The 16749-nt window shown below is 55.5% G+C and overlaps 1 protein-coding gene across 1 annotated transcript; it reads right to left on the reverse strand.

The window, feature by feature from the left end:
* Positions 1 to 499: 499 nt before the first annotated feature.
* FEZ1 (fasciculation and elongation protein zeta 1) lies at positions 500 to 15987 on the reverse strand. The gene is made up of 10 exons (XM_059867234.1): positions 15915 to 15987; positions 11443 to 11741; positions 8180 to 8276; positions 7236 to 7337; positions 6041 to 6257; positions 4178 to 4449; positions 3477 to 3557; positions 3012 to 3087; positions 2458 to 2523; positions 500 to 667 (listed from the first exon to the last, which is right to left on the reverse strand). Exons 2-10 carry the CDS (start codon positions 11715 to 11717, stop codon positions 651 to 653), a joined length of 1203 nt encoding a protein of 400 aa, XP_059723217.1. The 5' UTR covers positions 11718 to 11741; positions 15915 to 15987; the 3' UTR covers positions 500 to 650.
* Positions 15988 to 16749: the final 762 nt, after the last annotated feature.

A 16749-nucleotide genomic window follows, 5' to 3' on the forward strand; every position in this document is an offset into this window, starting at 1 on the left:
CCCAAGCTGGTCCTTCTGGAAATGAGTGATTTCCCCCAAAATGACTGAATTTGCCCCAAAGTGGACAACACTCAACAAAAATGAGCAACAACCCCCAAATTAGGCACTCTTCCCCAGAATGAGTGACAAACCCCAAAACAGAGCAATTCTCCCCCAAATGGAAGTGATGGAAGCCCCCTGTCCCTTAATGAGCCATTCCTTAATAATGGGTTGATTTTCTGGGTGACGTTTGTACAATTTTGAGCAGAAAACTGGGCCACAGAAAAGTGAAAAAATGGGAAAAATCCCCAAGAATGGAATTCAATCTGAATTCTTCCCCTCTGATGGTGGCAGCTGCAGCCAGCAGCTCGTTAGCCAGAAGTTTGTGTTTTTTAGAGATCCCAAAATATTCATGAGCAAAGTCTATGTTGGGATTTTTTTTTTTGCTTAAAACCATCATTTTCCTATCAAAAAAGTTGCAAAGCACTGCCAGGAGCAAGGGGAGACACAGACACTGGACACCAGTTGCCTAATTAATGTAAGGAATTCTTTATTCCAGCTGTGCAAAGGGGGAAGTGCAGGGTGGGGCAGCCACGGGGGGGTGACCCTTTTTCCTGGGGTTTGGCCCCGTTTTGGAGGCGCCGGGGTGGGAGTGGGGGGGCAGCACCGAGTCAGGTCGGGCAGAGCACTGCAGAGAGAGAGAGAGAGAGAGAGAGAGAGAGAGGGGGGCTGGGGCACTGCACGGGGGCACCCAGGGTGCAGTGAGGCAGGAGAGAGCACAGGGATGCACAGGGATAGAGGAGGATGCACTGGAATGCAGGAGGATGCACAGGGATGCGGGAGGATGCACAGGGATGCAGGAGGATGCATGGGGATGCATGAGGATGCATTGGAATGCAGGAGGATGCACAGGGATGCAGGAGGATGCACAGGGATGCAGGAGGACGCACAGGGGTGCAGGAGGATGCACTGGAATGCAGGAGGATGCACAGGGATGCAGGAGGATGCATGAGGATGCATTGGAATGCAGGAGGATGCACAGGAATGCAGGAGGATGCACAGGGATACAGGAGGATGCACAGAGGTGCAGGAGGATGCATGAGGATGCATTGGAATGCAGGAGGATGCACAGGAATGCAGGAGGATGCACAGGGATACAGGAGGATGCACAGAGGTGCAGGAGGATGCACAAGTATGCATGGAGATGCACAAGAATGCAGGAGGATGCACAGGGATGTATGAGGATGCAGGAGGATGCATTGGAATGCAGGAGGATGCACTGTGATCCAGGAAGATGGATCCAAACATGCACAAGGATGCATGGGGATGCACTGGAATGCATAAAGATGCACTGGAACGCATGAGGATGCACTGTGATCCAGGAGGATGCACAGGGATCCAGGAAGATGTGCAGGCATGCACACGGATGCAGGAGGATGCACTGGAATGCATGAGGATGCACAGGGATGCAGGAGAATGCACTGTGATCCATGAGCATGCACAGGGATGTAGAAGGATGCAATGGAATGCATGAGGATGCACAAGGATGCAGGAGGATGCACAGGGATGTACAAGAATGCACAATGCAATGCTGCATGAGGGTGCACAGTGACACACGGGGCTGCACATGGATGGACAGTGGTGCCCAAGGGGTTGCACAAGGACGCAGGAGTGAGCACAGGGACAGCCAGGAGGGCACAAAGACAGAGGAGTGCCCCACATGCACAGGGGCTCAGGAGCAGAAAGGCTGCACAAGGCTGCACACAGGATGCAGCAGGAGCAGGAAAGGGATGCACAAGGGGTGCACACACAGCAGTGCACAGCAGGAACAGAAAAGGGATGCACAAGGCTGCACACACAGCAGTGCACAGCAGGAGCAGGAAAGGGATGCACAAGGGCTGCACACACAGCAGTGCACAGGAGAAACATGAAGGATGCACAAGGACTCAGGAGGATGCACAAGAGATGGACAAGAGGGGTGTGGGAGATGCACAGGGATGCACAGGAGATGCAAGAAGATGGATGGGATGCCCAAGGGAGGCAGAGGAGGGTGCCTGATGAGGTGGCTGTGAGGGAGGGTGCACAGAGGATGATGAGGCTGTGTGGATGAAGCAGATGGGCCCCAGCACGGGGCAGGAAGCTGCACAGGCACCTCCAGAGACAGACAGGTATCTCAGGACAGGAGAGCTGTACAAAGAGTGCCTGAGGGATGTGTGCAGGGATCCCTGAGGGGTGTGTGGCGGATGCAGGAGGGATGCAGGAGGGATGGCTCAGGATTTATCTGGGATTCTCCAAGGATACACAGGGGATCCAAAGGGGACAAATGAGGTTGCTAGAGGGATGGGCAAGAGATGCACAAAGGATGCAGTGGAGGGGCAGGAGGATGCAGAAGGGATCCGTGGTGCAGGCACAGAGCTGCAGAGGAGCTGAGTGAAGGATGCACAAGGGTGCCTGGGGCAGGCAGGGGGGAGCAGGTACCTTTGAGGATGTAATCCGTGAGCAGAGTGGGCACCTTCTCATTCCCCTCCTTCATGGCAAACAGGACTGTGAGGGAGAACAAAGCTGTGAGCCTGGCCCTGCTGCCCCCCAAATGTCCCTTTCCCCCCCCCCAGACCAGCCCCACAGTTGCCATACAATTTCCCCATACAATTTATGCAGCAGGCCTGGGAACACCCCCACACAAAGGACTTCCACCCCAATTAGCCAATCTGTGGCAGTGCAGAATGGGTGATTTACCCCAAATCAACCCTGGTATAAGGAGCATAAACTGTGGGGAGGTGTTGGCTGCCAACCAGCTGTGCTGCAGTGATGCAAACTGGGGATTTTCCCCACCAGGTGGGTTTGTTGTGATGATGATGCAACGTGGGTGGCAGCACCTTAAACTGCCCACGCTGCAATGCTGCAAAAAAACCCCCAAACTGGTTGTGCTGCAATGATACCCCAAACTGCAGCCACTGAAGCAAAGCAAAATGTGCCTTTGTGTCCCCAAAACGTGATGCTGACCCAAGACAGCAGCTTGAATGAATACTCACTGTTGGTGAGCATCTGCAGGTCCTCAACGGAGGGTGGTGAGCCCTTCTTCTCATAGGGAATCACCGTGTTCAGGTACTGCAAAAAACAAAAGCCACCCCAAAAAACCACCCAGATGGCACAAAACTGCCTGGGTTTTTCATTGTCTTGAGACAAATTTGTGCAAAAATAGACAATTTCTGCAAAATTCCTGCAATTGCAGTTCATTTGCAGGTATTCTGGGGAGTCCTGAACTAACTGGGTGCTGCAAACTCCACCCAAATCCATCCCTCCTCAGGGAGGACTTTTTGGGGAGAAAACAGGTAATTTTTTCAAGAGGGGTTACCAGGGTGTAGGGGATAGAGCAGTGTTGTAAAATGAAGAAAGATTTTAACAGGGGGTTGGGGGATGCAGGGGCATGGGGAGAGCAGGGAGGAGGAGTGAAAACAAACAGATTTGGGCAATTTTTGGGGGGGGAAAAAGGGCACCTGCTTCTCGTTGGTGGTAGGGCCAAAAGTCTGGCGCAGGCCGGAGTGCAGGATGCTGGAGATGCCCTCCATGCTGAAGCGCTGGGGGACAACCAGGTGTCACCTTGTCACCTCCCAGACAGCGACATCACCCGTGGCACCTCCTCTGCCACCAGCATCCCCCACAACTCCCTGTCTCCCACATCCACACCCTGCCCAGATCCCAGCACCCTGCTCCATACCCATCCCATATCCCTTTGTGTCCCTGCTCCAAGTCCCCCTGTCCCTGTTCTGTGTCCTTCCCATGCCCCTCTGCCCCACCCTGTCACTATTCCCATCCCATCCCATCCCATCCCATCCCATCCCATCCCACCCCATCCCATCCCTCATCACCTCGCCCCCATGTCCCTCTGCCCCACCCTGTCACTATTCCCATCCCATCCCATCCCATCCCATCCCATCCCATCCCATCCCATCCCATCCCATCCCATCCCATCCCATCCCATCCCATCCCATCCCATCCCATCCCATCCCATCCCATCCCATCCCACCCCATCTCTCATCACCTCGCCCCCATGTCCCTCTGCCCCACCCTGTCACTATTCCCATCCCACCCCATCCCAGCCCTCATCCCCTTGCCCCACCCTGTCCCCACTTCTCCCCACCTCCTCCCTGACCCTCGGGGCGCCCCCACTGCTGTCCCGTGCCCAGCCGGTGCCCACCTTGCGGGGCATGCTGCCGCCGCGCTCGGAGCGCGCCCCTTGCAGGCTCAGCCCCTTGTCCCTGCGGCGGCGCCGGGCGGCCTCTCGCTGCTCCCGCTGCTCGCCCTGCACGGCCAGCAGCGCCCCGATGAACGCCGTCTTCACCTCCTTCTCGAAGGCCAGCTCGTCCCGCCGCGCCAGCTGCGCCACCAGCTCCGCCGAGAGCGCCCGGCTCGCCGCCTCCGCCCGGCCCGCGGCCGCCAGCAGCTCCCGCGCCGACAGCCGGCCCAGCCCTGCCCGGGACAGAGCCCTCGTGTCCCGGGACATCCCCGACAGCCGGCCCAGCCCTGCCCGGGACAGAGCCCTCGTGTCCCGGGACATCCCCGACAGCCGGCCCAGCCCTGCCCGGGACAGAGCCCTCGTGTCCCGGGACATCCCCGACAGCCGGCCCAGCCCTGCCCGGGACAGAGCCCTCGTGTCCCGGGACATCCCCGACAGCCGGCCCAGCCCTGCCCGGCACAGAGCCCTCGTGTCCCGGGACATCCCCGACAGCCGGCCCAGCCCTGCCCGGGACAGAGCCCTCGTGTCCCGGGACATCCCCGACAGCCGGCCCAGCCCTGCCCGGGACAGAGCCCTCGTGTCCCGGGACATCCCCGACAGCCGGCCCAGCCCTGCCCGGCACAGAGCCCTCGTGTCCCGGGACATCCCCGACTGGGGCTGGAGGGACTTACAGCCCGTCTCGTTCCACCTCCCTGCCATGGGTAACGACCCCTTCCACTGTCCCAGGCTGCTCCAAGCCCCAGTGCCCAACCTGGCCTCGGGCACTGCCAGGGATCCAGGGGCAGCCACAGGGGCTCTATGGCTTGTGCCAGGGCCTGCCCACCCTCACAGGGAAGTTTCTTCCCAATATCCCATCCATCCCTGCCCTCTGGCAGTGGGAGCCATTCCCTGTGTCCTGTCCCCCCCATCCCTTGTCCCCAGTCCCTCTCCAGCCCCTTCAGGCCCTGCCAGGGGCTCTGAGCTCTCCCTGGAGCCTTCTCTTCCCCAGCTCTCCCAGCCTGTCACCCCAGCAGAGGTGCTGCAGCCTTTGGGGCATCTCCATGGCCTCCTCTGGACTTGCTGCAGCCAGCGCCATGCATGGGGAAAGGAGGGAAATGCCTGGTGCAGTCAGGGACACCCCAGTGCAGTCAGTGAAACACACACTGCAACCATTAAAATGCATCTCGTGCTGAGCGAGATGGGCTCTGCATTTTCTGAGACAGCAAGAGATAAACCCGTTGTGCAATTACTGATATGCTCAGAGCCATAAACGATGTGCCCAGAGCAATTAAGGGACTTCCTGGCACCATTAGTGACATGCAAGGTGCACTCAGTGATATTCACAGTGCAATTAGTGACAGGCAGGCTGTGATTAGTGACATGTGTGGCGCAATAAGTGACATGTATGGTGCAGTTAGTGACATGTATGGTGCAATTACAGACATGCATCGTGCAACTGGTGACATGTATGGTGTGATTATGGACATGCATGGTGCAATTAGTGACATGCACAGTGCAATTCGTGACGTGGTGTGATTAGTAACCTGCACAGTGTGAAAAGAGCAGAGCAACGAGTGAAGTGCCTGGGCTTGGTGACACAGCCCACGCCAGCAGTGACAAATCTCACGTGCGTGGGACGCCCCATGCAGAGCACAAAGGCTCCTGGTGAACCCTGCGTGCCTTTCCACACCAAAGCCAGATCCCTGTGTTCTTCACAGCTTTTGCCAAGAGCCCTTCTGGCCAAGTCCCACAGCAAGCCAGCACTGAGGCCTGGAGAGACTCAGTTGTCCAATTTGGTTGAAATTGTCCCCAAAAAGTGACTGGCCTGGGCTTTGCTGGCCATACCTTCGTGGGAGCAGTTGTTGTTGAAGGCAGGGGAGAAAGCATGCAGCTCCCGCAGCAGGATGGGCTCCGTGCCCCCACCACCACCTTTGCCTTCAGCATCAGCCTTGGTTTCTTCCTCCTCCTCCTCATCCTCCTCCTCCTCCTCTTCCTCTTCACCCTCAGGGTCAGCCTCGGGGTCAGGTGAACTCTGCATGAGCTCCTCCAGCTCCTCGATGACCTGTGGGGCATCAGTGACCTCCATGTGCACCTGCATCCTTCCTGCACCTTGCACCCCCCACCCATCCTGCAACTGTCCTGCACCTGCTCCCTGCACTCCTGCCCTGCACCCACACCTGCAACTGCTCCATCCTCCACCTGCAGCCTGCTCCCTCCATCCTCCATGCTTATCAGCATTCTGCATCCTACACCTGCATCCTCCCCTTCATCCTGCACCTGCATTCTGCTCCCTTCCTCCTGCATCAGCACCTGCATTTACATCCATCTGTACCCTGGGTCCTGTGTTTGCACCCTGCATCTGCATCCCACATTCCCACCCACACCCAAATCCCACATTCCATGGACACTGAGGACCTGCCTCCACATCTAAATCTGCACCCTGCACCTGGCTGCATCCTGCTCTCTGCACCCACCTCCTCCTGCATCCTGGACCTGCGCCTGCATTTTCTATCCTGCATCCACACCCTGCTGCTGCCTCCACAGCCCCCTCCCCACATCTGTACCCTGCATCCTGCGCCGCACACCTGCATCCTGCATCTGGCACCTGCATCCTGCACCCCACATCTGTACCCTGCATCCTGCACCCCACATCTGCACCCTGCATCTGGAATTGCATCCTGCACCCCACATCTGCACCCTGCATCCTGCACCCCATATCTGCACCTGCATCTGCAACCTGCACCCCACATCTGGCACCTGCATCCTGCCTCCACAGCAGCACCTGCAGCTGCATCCCACCTCTGCCCCCACATTCCATCCTTTCCCCCATCCTTCCTGCCCACCTTCCCACGTGCACCCAAATCCCACACCAGCCCCCACAGCCTGCACTTCTGCCTACACCCACATTCCAGGTCCTGCATGCCACACCCCAAGGCGTTGGGATTTGCCTTTTTCTCGTGCTTTCAGCTCGTGGTCACGGGCTGAGGTGGCCCAGCCTGGCCTTTGGAGGCCATGCAGGGCTCCAGATGCCCGTGGGTACCTGCTCAGCTGTCAGCAGTGGCTCCTCATTGATCCCAGAGTCCTGCTCGCTCCTCTCAGTGAGCTCCTCCTCCTCTTCCTCCTCCTCCTCCTTCCCACCGAGCTGCAGGAGACACAGGCTGAGCAGCCTTGGTGGCACCACAGGCCCAGCCTGGTGTGGGCATGGCCCCAGCAGGGACACAGCCACGGCCCTGGCTCAGGGGGACACGGGGGTGGCATGGGGACATCGAATGGGCCACGCTGGATTGAGGGTATTGCATGGAGATGCTGGATGGGGCTCTGGGCAGGGACAAGGGACAGCCCTGGAGGTGTTGCAGGAGATGGATGGAGATGTTGGACAGGGAGTGCTGGATGGAGATTGTAGAATGGAGCCATGGAGTAGGAAGAGGACAGGGATAAGTCCAGGTGTGCTGGATGGAGAGTGGTGTTGGACACACTCAGTGGAGTCACAGGGGATGCTGGATGGAGAAATGAGGGCTGGTGGGGATGAATGGGAGAGGTCTGATGGAGACACAGGGTGGGGACACCAGGTGGGGACGTGGCAAAGAGGAACACCACCAGAGAATGGATGGATGGAGATGTTAGGTTTCTTTTTTCCCATCTTTTCCCATCTTTTTTCACCTTTTTAGCAGAAAACAACCCAAGGAAGTTATCTTCTCCTCCCCCTAAAGCAACACATCCAAATGGGTTCAGTTCTGTGGGTATTGGGACATTTTTACAACCCCAAAAGCAGCTATTGGCAGCACAAACTCCCTACAAATGAAAACCCATTTTCTATCCCCAAAAACACCCACCCACCATGGCATGGGGGAAACTGGCACAGACCAGGTGCTAAACCAACCCTTTGTGGGTAGTTTGCAGTGCCATGATGGCTGCTGAGCCTCAGGGCTGACTGACAGCTGTCAATCACACTCAGGGGACCGTGTGGGGATGTCACAGCCATACCTGGGGGTCGGTGCCATCGAGGGCCTCGGTCCCAGGGAGCTGCCACGGCCGGGGGGAGCTCCGGGGGGCAAAGCCATCTGTCAGAGCATCCCAGACCCTGCAGAGAGGCGGGGGGTGAGTGCTGGTCCCAAAATGCTGCATCTCAGAGACACACCCCAAAAATGGCACGCCAAGACGCTGCAAAACATCCTGAAATGCAGCCCAGAAACATCCTGAAATGCAGCCCAGAAACATCCTGAAATGCAGCCCAGAAACATCCTGAAATGCAGCCCAGAAACAACCCAAAATGCAGCCAGAAACATACTGAAATGCAGCCTAGAAACAACCTGAAATGCAGCCCAGAAACATCCCGAAATGCAGCCCAGAAACATCCTGAAATGCAGCCTAGAAACATCCTGAAATGCAGCCCAGAAACATCCTGAAATGCAGCCCAGAAACAACCCGAAATGCAGCCCAGAAACATCCTGAAATGCAGCCCAGAAACATCCTGAAATGCAGCCCAGAAACAACCCAAAATGCAGCCCAGAAACAACCCAAAATGCAGCCCAGAAACATCCTGAAATGATCTCCAAAAATCCCCAAACACCACTGAGACACCTGAAACATCCCCAAACACCCCAAATGATATCCTAGAGAACCCCAAATGCTGTCCTAGAAGACCCCAAAGCTTCTCAACATACCATCATGAAATACTGCCCTGAAATACCCCAAAGTACCCAAAAATGCTGCCCCAGCACTTGAGATGGCCCCTAAATGTCATTTTGAAATGCTGCTATCAGAACACTCCCAAAGGCCACAGCAATGTCCCAAAATGTCTGTAAATGTCCCCACATGTCACTCAGAAACCTCACCCTGATGCCCTGAAGTGGCACAAAACGTTATTTCAAAACAGCCCCAAAGCCCCAAGACTCTCTGAAAGGCCCCAAACCACCTCAAAATGCTGCCCTGGAACACTCCAAGCTGTCCCCAAATGCTCTTCTGAAACACCCCCAAAATGCCACCCTGCCATGCTCCAACCCCCTCTCTGAAATACCCCAGAGATCCCAAAATCACTGAAATGCCCCAGAGATCCCAAAATGTCACTTTTCAACACCTAGAAATACCCTAAAATGATTTCCTGAAATAGTGACCAAAAGAGGAGAAAATAGAGAAGGAAAAGAGGGGAAGGAGGGAAAAAAAGGAAAGGGGGAAAACAGGAGAAACGAGGAAAAAAGAAAGGGGGAAGAAGAAGATGGAAAAAAGAGGGAAAAGGGGAAGAAGTGGGGGAAGGAAAATTTGGGTAAAAGGGGAGAAATGGAAGAAAAAATGAGAAAGAGGGAAAAGAAGAAAATGGTGGGAAATGGAGAAGGGGGAACAAAAGGGAAAAAAGGGAAAGAGGAGATAATAAGGAATAGGAAAAGGGCCAAAAGAGGGAAAAAAGAAAAATCAGGAGAAAAGGGAAATGGGGAAAAAGAGAAAGTGTAAAAAAAAAAGGGAGAATGAGGGGGAAATGGAGAAAAGGGCAGGAAAGTAGAGAAAGGGAAGAAATGGAGAAGAAAGACAGAAAATGGGAAAAAAGAGCTGAAAAGTGGCAACATTGAGAAAAAGGCCGAAAATGGGAGAAAAGGTCCAAAAATGGGGGGAAAGGCACAGAAAGAAATTAGAATTTTTCTCCCCATCTCAGGCAAGCCTCCCCCCCTTTCCCACCAGAAAAGGGGGTTCAGTCCAATTGGTGCCACATCCAAACCCTGAAAATCACCCCAAAACCATTTGCCCCTTTTCCAGCCCCAAAACTGCTCATTTTTGGGATTTCTTATATTTCCCTTCTCACCAGGGCTGAGTTCCCCTTGGAATTACAGATTTCACAAATTAACATACAAAAAAAAAAAAGCAGATGTCATATCTTAAATACTTATTTTTTAACAAAGCACAGCAAATTAGTCATTTCCCCCCCCCATATTTGCCTTTTTTTTTTTTCCCTCTGCTCTTAAAGGACCAGCACCCCACAGGGGCAGGCCAGGACCAGCAGCGATTTCTGAGTTAATTATGGCAAGAAATGGTTAAAAACTCTGGAAATGCAGTGCCTGTGAGGCCATGGCCCCTCCCCCAGCCTGCACACAGGGCTCATTCAAAGAAGACTAAAAAAAAAAGCCCTGTTTTGCCCAAAGTGACCCAAAAAAGACACAATAAGTGGCACAAAGCGGCGACAGCGCGGCAGCCCCGGCACGCAGCCAAGCTGCATTTTGCTCTCAAAAACCACGAATTTGACCAATTGCAAAAATCACTGCAGCCTCAGTGGGTTTGGGGGAAAAAACCCCAAACACAAACCAACAGATCTGGGGCTTTTTGGGTTGAAAGCAAGCCCTTTGCTTGGTGAGAATAAGGGTTAGTGATTTTGGAATAATCCCAATTAAACAGGCAAAAAATCCACTGGAAGTGTGATAGTGTGTGATCATCAGGAGGAAAAAGGGCAAGGATTTGCAGGAAAAAATGGCATTTTGTTACAAAACGAGGTTTTTAATGACACTGCAGAATTTAACACAAAAAGCACAATAATAATAATAACTGGGGAGCCTGGGGGGAATTTCACCCTAGGGAATTTGGCCATCCCCTAGCATGGTACAAAGGGGTCTACTCACACCTTACTCAGGGTTTATGTTCAACCCCTGGGGCTTTCCTTGCACAGAGAGAGCTGTGGTCCCCAGCAATGAGGCATGGGACACGCTGCTCTTCCTCATAGACTGCTACTCCAGGGACCTCACAACACTACTCCAAGGATCCTACACAGCTACTCCAAGGTGCTGTATGATCACAGCACAGTCCAGGGGCTGATTTGCACGTGATGGGCTCACAGAAGAGCGCAAGGAAGCCCAACAGGCCGTGGGGGGTGTTACTCATAAGATACTACACCACTACTCTGAAGTGCTATAGTCATGTTGCGTGCACACTCTGGGAAAGGGGAGTGTTTCATGACCATGACAGGATGCATGCAGGCCTGAGGGTGGCCTACTTATAGGATGCTACACAGCTACTCAAAAGATACTACACAGCTACTCAAAAGATACTACACAGCTACTCCACGCTGCTGCATGACGGTGCTGTGATGCAAGGCACTGAGCTGCACGTGGGCTGTACCTTGCAAGGCGGCACGCAGACCCTTACTCACAGGATACCACACGGAGTACGGCACGGAGCACGGCCGCGCTGCAGTGCGGGGAGGTTGCCTGCCCTGCGGGGGGGTTCAGGGTGGGAAGAGGCCCCGGGAGCAGGGGGGCCTTACTCACTCCTCATCCTGCAGGCGCTCCTCCTCCTCCTGCGCCTGGAGCCGGCCCCGCACGGGCGCCAGGCCCTCGGTGGCAGCGTCGTAGTTGCGGAAGCACACGGTGAGCTTCTCGTCAAACTCCTGCACCAGGTCCTCCATGGACTTGAAGCTCATCATCTCGGCAGAGAAGCTCTCCAGCTCGGCCAGCGCGGGGTCGGCGGGGCGCGGCGGGGACCCGCCATCGTCCCGGGGGCCCTCCTCGAACTCCTCCTCCAGACTGACCAGCGGCGCCTCCATCCTCAACGCCGGCTGCTGCCTTAGCTGGGGGACAGGCTGCCCGTCAGGCACCAGGCTACTCACAGCTTACAACACCCAGCTCCCCATCAGGCACCAGGCTACTCACAGCTTACAACACCCAGCTCCCCGTCAGGCACCAGGCTACTCACAGCTTACAACACCCAGCTCCCCGTCAGGCACCAGGCTACTCACAGCTTACAACACCCAGCTCCCCGTCAGGCACCAGGCTACTCACAGCTTACAACACCCAGCTCCCCGTCAGGCACCAGGCTACTCACAGCTTACAACACCCAGCTCCCCGTCAGGCACCAGGCTACTCACAGCTTACAACACCCAGCTCCCCGACAGGCACCAGGCTACTCACAGCTTACAACACCCAGCTCCCCGTCAGGCACCAGGCTACTCACAGCTTACAACACCCAGCTCCCCGACAGGCACCAGGCTACTCACAGCTTACAACACCCAGCTCCCCGTCAGGCACCAGGCTACTCACAGCTTACAACACCCAGCTCCCCGACAGGCACCAGGCTACTCACAGCTTACAACACCCAGCTCCCCATCAGGCACCAGGCTACTCACAGCTTACAACACCCAGCTCCTCGTCAGGCACCAGGCTACTAACAGGTTACAACACCCAGCTCCCCGCTCCCTTTGCTGCTGCTGTGCTCACCCAAACCCTGCTGCCAGGGCTGTTACACAACCAACAGTATCTCTGTAGTATCCTGGTAGTACTCCAACCGGATGTGCTGCCTTCAGAAGAAATATTCTGATATTGTGGCACTAGTAGTGGTAAGTTACTCGTTGTGCCAAAGTGCTGATAGTGGTCCAAGCAGCTTAGTGCTACCCTGACAGTTTGTAAAAAATGTCATGTTACTCTCCATATCCCTGACGGGGAAGTATCTTAGTTGTATCCTTATACTCTATTGTCAGATTATGGCCTTTTCTGACCCAGAGATGGGGTAACTGAGTTTTTAAAAACTTTTATTCTGTTTTCAGTCTCATGTGAAGGGTGAGATAATACACGTTATCATTCATGCCATCACAATCAGAAGCCAACTAATTACAATAATTTCCTAATTACAACACACTGTAAGCGTTTCTTGGCCTATCAGCTTTAGCCACCTCTGTTACCCCAACCCTGAGCCACAAAATGCCTCAATCTGACACCACCTCACTGCTAAGCAAGGGGCCTGAGAGTATCAGCACTGTGCTGCCAGTACCCCAAAAATGCGAGTGTTGCCCTGATGGCACCCCAGAATTATCTCTCCACGACCTTTTCTGGTGCCCTTGTAGCATCTTGGAAGTGTCCTACAGATAACTGCACTTTAATCCTGAGAGCACCCTGCTGCAAACTGCCCCCTGTCCTGAGAGCACCTCGAGAGCTCTGTGACGATACCCTGGTACTGCTGTATCCCAGCAATGACCCTGGAGTATCTTAGTAGTGCCTCATCAGCAATACTCACTAGCTCTAGCAACACATTTACAATTGGCCAAGTGATACTTTGGAGTGTTATCCTGATAACATCTCAGCAACGTCCTGATAGTAGCTTTGTGCTACACTGAGGGTATCCTAGTAGCAGCTCAGCATTGTCCTGATGTTGTACTAGCACAGGCAGAAATATCCTGATTCTGTCAGGAGCATCCCAAGAGCACCCTGGTGCCCTGACAGTATCGCAGTAGTAGATAAGGAGTGTGCTGATAGGATCCCAGTAGTAGTGTAATGGGATCCAGCTGTTATCCTCGGTGTGTTGGTGGCACTGTGGTGTTATCCAGGTATTTTCTCACTGAAAGCTACCTGAATGTATCTTGAGAGGAACCTTGTGTGAGCTGCTCCAGTGGCTCCTTCATACGAGTACCTCAGTATCAGCTCGGGAAGTATCTTAGTAGCAGCCTGATAGTACCTTAGTGGAGCTTTTACAGCATCACAGTAGCATCCACAGAGTATCCTGAGAGTAGCTTAGTGCCACTCTGCAAATGCCTCACCGCAGTCTGCAGAGTGACCTGTCCACATCCTAGTAAACTCATGGCATCCCAGCAGCACCCTGAGAGCATCTCAGCTGTGTCTCGACAGCACTTCCCTACTCCCTCAGGAGATTACTGAGACTATCCCAGTGGCATCCTGTCAGTAGCCCCAGAGCAAGCAATCAGTAACTCAGTAGTAAGCCAGGAGCAGCCCAGTACAGGTGTCAGCACCCCAGCTCACTCCCCAGCCCTGGCCACGAGTCCCTGGGGAGGGGAGCACACACATCACAGCTCTGGGTGAAACCTGCCCTGAAAGGGTTTTCAGTCACACCACCCCATGCACGAGTGCCCCACTGCTGCCCTGAGCCCTGCAGCACACGCCCTGTGCATGCACACCCTGCATGTGGGCACCTGCAGGTGAGCCCAGCCCTGCACACACCTGCAGCACACACACAGACACACAGACACAAACAGACACACAGGCACACATGGGACAGGACCCCGTGCTCCCTGTGAACGTGCATGCCATGCACAGAGAGCTGCAAAGCACACACACGGAGTGGTGCATGCGTGCACAGAGTGTCTGCAGACAAGTGCATGGGAGCTGCAGCGGTGCACACACGCTGGGCTGCACACACATTCACCCCCACGTGCCCTAGTGCATGCACACCATCCCATGCAAGTCTTTGCACTCACGCATCCCCAGCAGTGTCTGTGCATGCACACCATGCACTCACGCATCCTCATGTGCAATGCCATGCACAAACCCACACAGTGCACCCCGGTGCATGCCTGCATCCCCTCGCATACACTGTGCACTGCTGTGCACTTGTGCATCCTCACACATGCACCACAGACCCCACAGCAGCCAGCTCCAGGCCCCACAAACACCAACACCACACTGCATGCACACACACCTGCACACACACCTGCACACACACCTGCACACCCACGTGCCTGCACGTGTGCCCCTGCAGCTGCACATGCACACCTTTACATGCACGCACACACCTGCATGCACACGCATCTGCACAGACATGCAGCTCTGCACACACATCTGGACATGCATGCACATCTGCACATCCACACACATCTGTACATCCACACACATCTGCACATCTGCACATACACACACATCTGTACATCCACACACATCTGCACCCACACATGCACATCCATGCACACACATCTGGACACGCACATCTCTTGCACACACGCACATCCCTTGCACACACGCACACACATCTGGCCGTGCACACGCACATCCCTTGCACACACTCACATCCCTTGCACACACGTGCACACATCTGGCCGCGCACACGCACATCCCTCGCACACACGCTCGGCCCTGCGCGCACACGCACACACATCTGGCCATGCACATCCCTCGCACACACATCTGGACACGCACATCCCTTGCACACACGCACATCCCTCGCACACACATCTGGACACGCACATCCCTTGCACACACGCTCGGCCCTGCGCGCTCACGCACACAAACACACGCACACGGACACGCCCTCGCTGCGCTCGCCGCCCCTCCCTCCGCCGCCCCGCAGGCGCACACCCCGCGTCCCCAGGACCCCCCAGCCCGCCCCCGCAGTGTGCGAGCGCACCCCCTCCCCGCACGGCCCCGCACCGCCGCTGACACGCGGCGCAGCCCCGGCCTCGCTCCCCCGCCCTCCCCGCTGCCCCCCGGCCCTGCCCGCAGCGTCAGCCCGCGGTGCGCCCCCAACCCGACACCCCCCGCAGCGCCCCCGCAAGGACAGCATCGCCCCCCCCCCGCAAAGACAGCATGGCCCCCCCGCAAGGACAGCATGGCCCCCCCCGCAAGGACAGCATCGCCCCCCCCCGCAAAGACAGCATCGCTCCTCGCTCCCCCCGAATCTCGCACCTTTCATCGCTCCCCCAGCCCCCCTGCAGCCCCCCAGCCCCACACCCACCTTCAGCCCCCTGCAGCTCCCCAGCCCCGCACCCACCTTCAGCCCCCCTGCAGCCCCCCAGCTCCGCACCCACCTGCAGCCCCTCCTGCAGCCTCCCAGCCCCCCTGTAGCCCCCCAGCCCCCCTGCAGCCCCCAGCCCCGCACCCACCTGCAGCCCCCCCCAGCCCCCCTGCAGCCGCCCCAGCCCCGCACCCACCTGCAGCCCCCCCAGCCCCCCTGCAGCCCCCAGCCCCGCACCCACCTGCAGCCCCCCCCAGCCCCCCTGCAGCCCCCCCAGCCCCGCACCCACCTGCAGCCCCGCATCCTCCGCGCCGCGCCGGGGGTGCTGTGCGCGCACTGCGCAGGCGCGGGGGAGGACCGGTGACGTCACCGCGAAGGGGGATGCGGATGGTGGTCAAGGGAGCCGTGACGTCATCCCCCATCCCGGGGGGGCTCCGTCCTTTTCCCGAGCCCCAAAAACCCCTCGGAACCCCCGCCCTGTCCATCCAGTCATGTGTACCCGCGGGTCTGCGCGGGTGGCTGACACCGAGGGAGAAAGGGAAAAAAAATCATTGAAACCATGGAAATGACAATGGAAACGCAGAGATAGGAAATGTAAAAAAAGATGACATAAAGGTCAAGTCATATATCCGAAGATTTTTTTCGAAAGTAAAACAATTTAAAATTATAAAATAAAAATAAAGGGAATTAGAAAACAAAAATTCTTTTTCCTCTCAATAAAATAAAATAGTAATCACAAGAAAGGAGCAGATTTTTACAATAATTTTATTTCAGCTTTAACTTTTAAAATTTATTAGCAATTTAAACGATTGCCTTAGAAGAATGTTGTCATGTATGCTGGGGGTGGGTTTTTTTGGGTTTTTATGGTGGGTTTTTTTTTTTGGTTTGGTTTGGTTTTGGGGTTTGTTTTGTTTTGTTTTTGGTTTTGTTAGTTTTTTTTTTTAATCTGGGTTTAGTTCACAGCCAAGTGGAATATCTGTGCTTAAACTCAGTTTCCCAGATCTCTGCTGCCTGCAGCTGCCTGCTCCCTCTCCGTGCTGGTTTTCCGTGCAGCAGTGCAGGAGAAAGGTTTCTCCTCTGGCACATGGTTTCAAGTTATTAATATTAAGGAAAAAAACCTGAAA

The sequence above is a fragment of the Haemorhous mexicanus genome, chromosome 24, assembly GCF_027477595.1.
Source record: "Haemorhous mexicanus isolate bHaeMex1 chromosome 24, bHaeMex1.pri, whole genome shotgun sequence".
In the NCBI taxonomy this organism is placed as follows: Eukaryota; Metazoa; Chordata; class Aves; order Passeriformes; family Fringillidae; genus Haemorhous; species Haemorhous mexicanus.

Bases quoted from the DNA above. Each gene is read 5' to 3' on its own strand.
- FEZ1 (XM_059867234.1), bottom strand. From the start codon at position 11,717: ATGGAGGCGCCGCTGGTCAGTCTGGAGGAGGAGTTCGAGGAGGGCCCC. The intron at 8,277-11,442 runs GTGAGTAAGGCC...GCCTCTCTGCAG, and splicing joins GAGCGCCTGCAGGATGAGGA to GGTCTGGGATGCTCTGACAG. The intron at 3,088-3,476 runs GTGCCCTTTTTC...TGTTTTTTGCAG, and splicing joins CTACCACCAACGAGAAGCAG to TACCTGAACACGGTGATTCC.